Below are 10,751 nucleotides of genomic sequence, written 5' to 3'. Positions count from 1 at the left end.
TGCCTATTTGTCAGTAGATGGACATTTGGGTTGTTTCCACCTTTTGGCTATTATAAATACTGATGCTACGAACATTCATATACATGTGTTTTTGCGGACATCATTTTCATTTCTGTTGAGTAAATGCCTAGGAGTGGAATTGCGTCATATGAGTCTGTTTAACCACTTGAGAAACTGACAGACTGTTTTCCATAGTGACTGTACTACTTTACATTTCTGTCTACACTGTATGAGGGTTCCTTTTTCTCCACATCCTCACCAACAAAAAGTTACCTGAGTTTTTAATTATAGCCAACCTATTGGGTGGTGTCTCATTGTGGTTTTGACTTGCATTTCCTGATGACCAATGATATTGAACATCTTTTCCCATACTTGCTGGTCATTTATATATCGTCTTGGGAGAAATGTCTGTTCGTATCCTTTGCCCATTTTTCTACTGGGTTATTGTTGAGTTATAAGAGTACTTTGTATATTCTGGATACAAGTCCCTTATCAGAAATGTGATTTGCAAATGTTTTCTCCCATTATTTGGGTAGTCTTTTCACTTTTTGGTGGTATCATTTGCAGCATGTTATTTTGTGATAATTCATGTTTTTACTTTTGCTGCTTGTGCTTTGGTGTCACATCTAAGAAACCATTGCCCAAGCCAAGATCATAAAAATTTGCTCCTCTTTTTTTCCCTAAGAGTCTTACATGCTCATCTCTTATATTTAGGTCTACCAACCATTTTGAGCTAATTTTTGTGTATAATGTGAGGTAGGGGGTCCAACTTGCTTCTTTTGAATGTAGATTGTTAGTTGTCCCAGTACCATTTGTTGAAAAAATTCTTTCAACTGAATGGTCTTGGGAAAGAATGGTCTTTTCAACCCTTGTTGGAAATCAATTGATCATAAATGTAAATGTATTTCTGGATTCTAAATCCTTCTCCATTGATCAATATGCCAATCCATGTGCCAGCACCACACTATCTCAATTACTGAAGCTTTGTAGTAAGTTTTGAAACCCAGTAGCATGAATCCTGTTTGTTCTTTTCCAACATTGTTTTGACTGTTATGGGTCCCCTTACATTTCCATATCTTAGGATAACTTCTGTTTAACTTCTGTAAAAGCAGTAGGGATTTTGTTAGGGATTCTGTTGAATCTATAGATCAAATTAGGGAGTAGTGCCATTCTAGAAATGTCTCCCAATCCATTAACACGGGATGACTTCGCATTTATTTAAATAATTTCTGTACATGATGTTTTTTAGTTTTCAGTGTACAAGTCTTACATTTTAAAAAAAATTTTTAATGTTATTGCAAATAGAATTGCTTTCTTCAGTTTATTCATTACTAGTGTATACAAATACAACTGATATTTGTATATGAATCATCTTGGAAGCTCGCTAAACTCATTTATTAGTTTGAATGGCTTTTTGGTGGATTTCTTAGGATTTCTCATATACAAGATCATGTCATCTGCAAATAGATAGTTTTACTTCTTCCTTTTCAATATGGATCCCTGTTTTCTTGCCAAATATTCTGGTTAAGAATCTCCAATAGTGTTGAATCGATATGGTAAGTACAGACATCTTCATCTTGTTCCTAATCTTGGAAGGAGTGGGGATGAGAGGCCTGTCAGTCTTTCATCACTGAGCATGTTGCTGTAGGTTTTTATAAAAGGCCTTTATTGTTTCGAGGAGGTTCCCTTCTATTCCTAACTTGTTACGTATTTTTATCATGAAAGGGGGTTGGATTTTCCAAATCCAACTGATTTAAATGGCACTTAATGTAGACTTAAAAACTGTGTTAAAGCTATTAGAACACCATATTAGACCAGTGTCCAAAAACTCTGTGTACATTTGACTAGAATAATTTTAATGGGCAGAAAATTGTAACATATTTAAACAACTTGAATAGCACACTGAAAATATGTATCCTTTATATGTCTGTACTCAACTTTGTTTTTTCTAAGTTTTATAAATTCTATAAGTTGATTTCTAACAGGTAGCCTTTTTTTTTCCCTTCTGTTTATCTGAATAAAAGTTTGGATTCCCACAGTCATTTTCAAAAATTTCATTCCAAAAGTTGTGGCAATATTGAAAAAAGAAATGCAGTTTTTACTTTTAAATTTATTTAGTAGGCTACAACTAGAATTAAAAAAAATGAAATAGAATGGAGACATCCAAGTATATACCCTAGTAAAGTAGCATTATTTTGTGGTTTTTTGGGTTGTGGTTGGGGCGTGTGTGTGTGTATTAGGTCATAATGTAAGATGCATTTTCTTTTTTAAACAAAACTATCGTAAATAAATCTACTCTAACTATGCCTTGCAGGTGAACATGTGAAAGTCAATTTTTATATGAAATCTGATTTTAAAATGCTTACAACCCAAACTTTAAAAACACTGTTAAAAAAAGGGCAAATAATAAAAGTAAAAACAAACAAAATCTGTTATAAATCCCTAGGCTACACACGTTTATGACCTTTGACCTAAATACAAATGTATCTCCATTAAACAAAACCTCATTCACAGCCTGCAAAGGGTGATGCAAAAATAGTTTATTATGATTTAGTTTTATGTAAAGTTAGGTAATATTTACAAAATAGAAATGATCAGCTACATCCATGGGAATCTAGCATGTTACACAAAGGAATAAATATTTTGACAAAGTAATACTTCAGTTGTAGTGAACAGTTGATCAGAAACTGTATTTTAAAAAAGCCTCTAATTAAAACATAAAATTCTTGAATTGCCAAAAACAGAGTAGCTTCATTGACCAGCCTCTTCTTATCAGGTGGGCCCTGGTGTCCTGACAAAAGATGGCCTGCCCTGGTGACCTCTGCTTCTGGGAGTTGCCTCAGCTCAGAATCCTTTGGTGGAGACTGGGAGGGGTGTACTGAGTCACCTGTTCTCCTTAGGCCTCTGCTTTCTTTTGCATGTGACTTTTTGATGAACATTATCATTTAGCGTTAATACAGAAACTAAATACTAAAATAATACAAGCTTATTCTTTTAACATGTATCACCTGTTGAAATAATTAGCTGTGGCAGAAGTGGCTGCTGTGAATTGTTTCCAAACTCGTTTCAGCAGAAAAATTGTCTACATTTTTCACGTTGTTCGTATATCAGCTCTCTCAGCAGTTTGGCATAGTATGTTTTTGTCTTTAGTACTGATTGAGATATTAACCCTGACAGAAGAGTATCTGTGAGAAAAATCACTAAGAATTATAGTTGTTGAGGAACCACTTAAAAACTTTACATTTTATAAATATTATTTAGGAAAACCACATGAATTAACTCTTATCATTTAACTGGTTTGAATCCTAAAAATAAGTCAGTAGATATGTCATTAATACTAAAGATAAATCCTAAAATTCATTTTAATTGAAGTTTTGTGAATAAACATAATACAATAATTAATTTAGTGTTCTTCATAATCTATTTCTACCTTTCTATAAAAACACTGAAAAATGTGATAACGAGTTAAGGTGGGGAAAAGAGCAAAGGGCATGGGAAATGAGAAGACAGCAGGTGGACTGTCCATATCTGATGATTCTTTCACTGTGAATTTGAACTCCATCCTGGGAAGGCCACCCTACAATGCTGCAACTTGAGACCAACTGTCGTGTTTTACCCAAGACTTCAGTGCCCTCCTGTATTGAACCATCCAATTCTTAAGTATTTTGTGACTATATGTTTCCTTACCTATTTGACATAGACACGTATTATAAAGTAACAGCATTATGAGTTTTGTGACCTTTATCCTGTCACACAACATAACCCAAGAGCTGGGGAACACAGATAATTGGCTGGACTCGGCATGTAGCCCTGCCCAGGACGTAGACCCCTGATGACAGAACTTCTAAAGTCTCTCTACTAGTCTTAAATTACTTTGCAAAGGATTTGGTTAAGATGTCACTACCATGTTCTTCACTCTTTTGACTTTTCTCCAGGAATTTAAATGGCTCTACCAAGAACAGTATGATAGAGTTCTTTCAATGGAAAACAATGTATGGGTTATTGTTACGGAGACTGTCTACAGTCTCTAAAACCATCTGTTCAATGACCAAAGCTTTTCGAAAGTCATTAAAAACATTTCCTTATGTTGGGTGGGGTTCAATGTTGTACTCAAAGCTGTTCTTCCTACCTTAAAAAGGGATGTCTTTATACAATTAAAAAAACCCACACACTTTGTCACAAAAATCCCTATAGTAACTTCTGAATAATATTTACACTACTTGCTCTGAATAATATACAGGTTATTTTGAGAAACACAGCTGCTTTTAAATAAGAGAAATTGGAAGCCGCACTGGGTATGTTGTAGCTTAAGTTGCCACACAGTCTTGTATGAACACCTAGAGGAATGGGACCAGAGATGGTTTAAGCAGCTAGTCACTTGCGGCATACACGGTGGTGGTGTAGTGTTGAGCTATTACTTCTACTCTGTGAGTCTTCAAAAGACTTCAGAGAAGGTAGACCTCTGCCCTTTACAGAGCAACGATACTTGAAACTTATTGTTCTCTAAAGGGCAAAAGAATGAGGCCAGGTCTTTTACAGCAGACAAAACTTGAGAGAAATTGACAACGTGCATTTCCATATTGGGTTTATGTTAAATCTTCAAAGAACCCAAAACAAGTGGTTTTACTAGACCTCAGGTTCACTAGACCTTTAGGCTAATCCTTATTTAAGTTTTCATCTGTGGAAATTATCATACCAAAATGTTTTTGTGTGTGTGAGAATATACAAAACTATATGTAAGTACAATGGTCCCCATCTCCTAAGAGCAAGTTTGAGGACTGATTGGACTTGGCCTGTAGTGGAAAAAAAGTCCCAGCATCCTGCTACCTGGTGTTGAAAACGGTGAAGGACTTGACCTTTTGACTTGACCTCATGTGAGTAAAAAGACCTTTCCTAGGACTGGAAATCTAAGTTTCGTGTTCAAACTTTTTAGAGATTTTGGTGGCATGGGAAAGCCAGAGGAGAGGAGTTCGTATACTGGTAAACTTCTAAGCATGACATTTGTGGAAAACTCACTGGAGGTTCCTCAGTATTCACTGATTGAGAAAGTAATGCTTTAGCTAAGCAGTAATTTCTTTCTCAAGAATGACAGAAGGTGGAAGAGCCTATAATGAAAGATGAAAAATAACCAAAATGGTATGCAAATAACTAAATAAAATAAGTTTTCAGCAGCATTCTTCCCAAGTCCTTTCACGAAGGGCTAGTGGAGGCTATTGTACCAGGGCACTAAGAACTGTTTGCTAATCTCAACTGAGTGGAGAAAATATTAGAGAAAGAGTTAAAATTTATTTAAAAAGCGAATTTCTATTCAACATAAAACACCAGTAGCTCAATTATCCAGGATTTGCAGGGTGTGAAATATTCCGAGTGATTGACGTTTCCAGAGAAGTGAAGCTAACCATGTGCCCAATTTTAAAAAACATTTAATTCCTTTTAAGTGTAATGCTATATACTTCCCTGTTCTTTGTAAAACTTTGAAAATACTTAAATATCCCGCCTTTTTTGGTGATAAAGGGGTCACTGAACTCTGTATTTAGTTTTTGGTTTGTGTCTATAAGGGAAGATGTTAAATTCCAAGCTTCCTTAGGACAATGATGCACAAATCTTTATTTTCAGGAAAAATAAATATTAATAGGTTGCATTCTTTTCACTCTTAACTGGAAAAAAGCATCGAATCCCTGGAGAATAACTGTCTTAGTCTTAGACAGGTTAGTGAGTGAATAGCGGAGAGAGAACTGGTATGTGGTTAGCCATGATGACTTCATGAAGACATCGGGAAGTAGGGAGTGGAAAAGCCCCTCACCTTCTGAAATCAGGCCACAGGCCCCACTATAAGTTGCATAGGCCAAAGGGACTTGGGCTGCTCATTACAGCCCTGGGCCTCAGGAGCCAGGGAAGTTACCACCAAGTGTGGGAGGGAAGAAAACTTTTTAAAGGAAAAATACACTGCCTGGCACCTCATCCATGTAGGGAACACACTTTGGAGTGCCTGTGGTGTTTTATTAGCTAGAGCTGGCAGGGACCCCAGCACACCCCCTAAATTTTATACTTGGAGAAAAGCGGTCACAGGGTTGGTGCTCAGCTTCTAGGCTCCACAGGCATAGGACGGGCATTCCCAAGATAAGTTTAAAATCATAGACTTGATACAGGGGCAACCAGGCAGTAGTGATAAAAAGGATTATGTTCCATTCTCAGGCCAGAAGTTCTACCTACCTCTGTGGTGAAATAGTATAATAAATACTTCTCTACAAAAATGGTTTTTAGGCCATCAATTCTGTTTCCTGGCACTATTTGTCAGAATTCCTTTCAGGTAGACCTCTAAGAGTCACCACTGTATTTTTTTAAGACTGCAATTTCCTTTCTTTCCGAGTCTGGCCCATGCAAGGCCCCCAATGCCTAGCTGTTGGTTCAGTGAGCAAGTCACTTTGGGGCCTTCCCGTTCTCTGCCTTTCTACTTGTTGGCCTTGTAGGAAGAGGTCTCTGATCTTAGCTCCTGACAAAACCACACATTCCCACCATAGCCTCCACAAGTCAACCCAGGATGGCCATTACTTCCACAAGTTCAGACTCACTTTGATGCCTTATTGTACAAGCTTCAATTTCTAGCAGCAAAGCCACCTCACCCCACCCTGCTGTCATACCTTTCCCAAGGAGGCTGCAGACAGCCATGGTCATCTGGTATACTAGCTTTCCGATCTGCTCAGTTGCTAGCATCGCACATGATAAAAGAACTTGACCAACAGAATGTGGCTATTTGCTGCATGTGTTGGTATGTGCAGACTGTAATTAATGCGTATGTTCACAAAAACTGTCAAACGAAGTCAAACTGTTTAGTTTTCCCATTAATGTTTGTCACAGCCTGTTCGCAGGTGCTAGATTACAAATGAATTAATAAACATGAAAATAATTACAAGTGTGAAGGGCCAGTCCTCTCTGCGAAGTAGAGGTGCTCCCACTGCTTGCTTTGTGCTGGGAGCAGTGAGCCTGGGGCACCGTGGGCTCCCAGTTCTCCACTACTCCTTCCACAGTCCACACTGGCAGCCCAGCCCCGTACCAACACAGAAGCTAACTCTACCTCCACACTCTTTTCTCAGTAGTGAACTGGCTAAATTCCTCCCTGGGGGGTTGGGGCCTGCAGGGTGCATAGGACACTGTGTATACTGGAACTGTAGTAGGACACACAGGTGGTAAGTGAAGACCCTCTTTGTTCTGTTCTGCCTGCTCACTCCAGCTGGAGGATGGGACTCAGGAGCAGGGAGTTCAGACCTGGTTCCAAGCTTCACAGTAGCTGTCACTATGGGATGACACTTAACAAGGCCAAGGCAGGCTTGGTGCACCCTGTAGGAGGCTGTGGCAGGAACGGCCTTTTGTCAGAGAAGAGCCAGAGTGCCATTTCTCAGCTGGCCTAGCATTCACAGTCCACTTCCTGGTAATCCCCAGGCTGAGCCAGTACCAGGAGAGTGAGTCCTGTTGTTTCTGGGGTGAGTGCGGTGGAGGGCACTTTACAGAGGCTGTGGTGACTGGAGGTCTTCCCTAGTCTCTGCCTTCAACCTCCAAATGCTGTGTTCAACACATTTATTTCCCAGGATTCCTGAGGTCTAACCTCAAGGGAGAAGTGAATAAAATGACTGCTCTCTTGGCCTATTCAAAAGCAATGCAGATTTCAAACCCTCATAGCACAGTCTAAAGGCAGATGGAGCCTGACTGCACGGAAACCTCTGGCAGAGTTGGAAGCAGGTAGCTGTTTGGAGGAGAGTCCCCAGAGGCAGCAGGTACAGTCACAAAGGAAACTGTGGTAGATAAGGCAAGTTCTTTAAAGGCATGACATGAAATCATAGTGCCCAGGCAGCCTGCACAGAGACCGGACAACAAGACCCCTGTCCAGTCAGATCCTGCTGAATATCAGATCACTTTGCCCTAGAGGACACGTACTGAAACAGTGTTCTGGGGAAACCATGGACCAAAGGGTCCCGAGTGTTCTTTTGAATATTTCCATTCTGAGCATGACACCAAAAAAAGGTCATGGTCCCTTATAAGAATGCTGTCGATCTAAGTTGCGGAAGAGAGTATATGGTTAGTTGGATTTAAGAAAGAGCTAATATTCTCTTGTTTTTAAAAACATGAAAGAATAGTAGCAAGGGAGTGGCAGGCTTATGAACAGGGAAGGCTCATGTCAGTGGAGAGCTCTGAGTTTATTCCAGTGAGAAGACAGCACACGGGTGTAAGTCTTAAACACAACCCCAGGGCCTTCTGTTTGGCCTTCCAGGACTCTTCCCAGATGACCTGTTTACTAACTTAACCTAGAAAATGAGCAAGAGATTTGTACATTTTTACCCCCAAAGTATCCAAGCATCCAGAGACCATCAACTAACTCAAGCATTAATACAGAGTGAAAGTATGCTCTTGGCAATATCAATGGACCAATAGATGCAGCAGGACCAGAATGAATTCCTCCAAATGTTTTACTTCAATGTCCCCACCCTGCTCCCAAGGTAGCAGAGGTGGTTCTCATACTTGGCTAGGGTTTGTTTATACTCCTTGTCTTAAAAAGATTAATAGTTTTCATGAGCCATAATAGGAAAAAGTCTGATTTGAGATATTTTCAAGAAATCCTGTAGAGTGTTTTGTGGCAGTTGAAAAAGTCTTAAACTGATAGAAAAGCAAAATTGTTAGTATAGGGTTACTTTAGGTTCTCCAAATGCTGCGAGAACTCTTCAGATCTCAGATTAAATTAGGTTAAGAATACAAAATAATGGGCACTTTTTGTCTGATTCTGACATCCTCTGTACTTTCTTCTTGACTTACCATAGGGGCCTTCTCTCAACCTTTTCAAAAGTAATGTGGTTTCTTTTCAATACGAGGTTACAGAAATGAATCATTTTTCCCCTTGAATGATATCCCAAGGGAATTAATCATTATTTGAAGTTACAGTCTGAAACTCCAGGCCACAGGTCAACAAACCAAGTAGTTATGAAAAGACCAGGGTTACTGGTGGCCAAGAAAAGAGCGAGCGTAGGAAGGAATGAGAGGGGCGGGATTTTGTGCAAGATTTAATAAAAAACAAACAAAAAATAGGAATGGCTGTTTTAAAAATTCTTCAGGTTGTGAAAAGTTTACCACGATTACCTGGGGTGTGGTTCTAAGATGCATTAGTGGAATATATACAAAATGTTGACCTTCTCCAAAGTCAAAAGGTTATAAGCCTGACCTGCTTCCCTACCTCCTACTACAGGCTAGTGAGTTATCGCTGCTGTGATCCAGGCAAAACCACATCCCCATTGGTTTGTTCTCTCTCCTAATGAAGCAATGTGCAACAGAGCTACAGCCACCCGGGCCTGATTCCACACAGTGCAGAGCTAGCTTATCGACAGGCTACAGAGCCTTAATACTGACAGTGAGTGAGTGAGTGCGGTGGACTCCAGTGGGGATTCCAACATAGACCCAGAGGGAGCAGATGGCCCTCTCAGCCCCCACTGCTTGGCTTGTTTTAGAATACCATGGGAAAAAAGCTTGGAAAAAGACACTAGGAAGTTGGAATCAACATTGCAGGGAATGGTGTGAACAATCCATAAACCAGTCTCTCATGCATCCATACCCACAGTTAATGATGATAATAACAATAATAATAATACAAAAAAAAAGGGTACAGACAAAAAGCAGCGTCTGGGTTGTGCTGCTCCAAGCCGGAAAGGGTATGTTCAAGTTGAATGGGACACAGCTAGTCTTTCTTCAAGTCCCTGCATTCAAAGAGCTTCAAGCGTTCTTGCACTGTCAGGCCTTCCTTCAGACTCTGGATGAAGAGCAGGAGAAAAACAAACGGTTAAGGATCAGGCCTAACGCAGAGGCAAAGGCTGCAGTCAGAGGCAGGAAGGGTGGAGGGTGAGGATGGGAAGGGATCCTCAGATATTAGTTGGGCATGCTAAGGAGAGAGCCATGTCCTGTGAAATGGTGTTATCTGGATGAAAAAGGAAAAAATCAGAGAAATGAGACCATGTGAATTCTGAATTCTGAGCTTAGGGTTCTTTAGACAAGCAGGAATCAGACTGACCCAGCCAGCGAAAGATTGTGCTGAGAACTAGTAAATCACCCATTTTTGTCCTTCTTCCAAATGTGGACTGGTCCGTGCCCGGTTCCCTTGCAATTGTTACCCTGAGGCCTCGTGTGAGGACCCGAGAGCTCCCAGGGCACTGCTGGCAGATTGTGGGCCAGGGACCAGCCTCCCAGCTCTTCAGATGTGACCTGGCAGCACCTGCTTCCTTCTGACCTGATCTTGGCCTTCCCTGATGAGTAATCCTTTTGGATTTTATTGTTATGGGAACATGTCAACATACCTCCTAAGATTTTCAGAATTTAAAACCAGTACTCTGTTCTCATGGGACCCTGAGAAAGTTTTACTTGTGTCTTGAGACGAGTGACACTTTACTAATTTGGGGACAGATTATTTCCTGCTTCACTCTTGGAGGCTTTTCCCAAAGATTTAATTTCTGGATGAGAAAAGGAACACTTCAAAGCATAACTGGGATGAACGGAATTTCAGCACTGGCTGGGATGGGCCTGGCTCTTTAGTTGCCATCTGATCTTCATGGCAACTCTTAACATCAGACTCAGAGTTGCCAGTTTCCCCAGCTTGCACATGCTAGAGGTGACAAAGGTACAGGCTTCACTAAGACACATGAAACTCAAGGCTGGCCCCAGTGCAGGTTCCAGATGATTACATCAGTTTCAGCCTAAAATCAGAGCATGCTAATCCT

General features: G+C 40.1%; 1 protein-coding gene across 10 annotated transcripts in view; it reads right to left on the bottom strand.

Moving 5' to 3' along the window:
* Positions 1-2,520: 2,520 nt before the first annotated feature.
* Positions 2,521-10,751, bottom strand: part of LOC107506746 (myosin phosphatase Rho interacting protein) — a 146,379-nt gene continuing 138,148 nt past the window's right edge. For all 10 annotated transcript variants that reach the window (XM_036222462.1, XM_016137571.2, XM_036222459.1 and 7 more), the window contains one exon: positions 2,521-9,790. In XM_036222462.1, the coding sequence (XP_036078355.1) occupies positions 9,719-9,790 (72 nt within the window). In that variant the 3' untranslated portion in view covers positions 2,521-9,718. The remainder of the gene's footprint in view (positions 9,791-10,751) is intronic.

This window comes from Rousettus aegyptiacus, unplaced genomic scaffold (assembly GCF_014176215.1).
Source record: "Rousettus aegyptiacus isolate mRouAeg1 unplaced genomic scaffold, mRouAeg1.p scaffold_m13_p_6, whole genome shotgun sequence".
NCBI lineage: Eukaryota > Metazoa > Chordata > Mammalia > Chiroptera > Pteropodidae > Rousettus > Rousettus aegyptiacus.
Note: the sequence above shows the minus strand (reverse complement) of the source record. Positions and strands in the feature narration are given on the sequence as shown.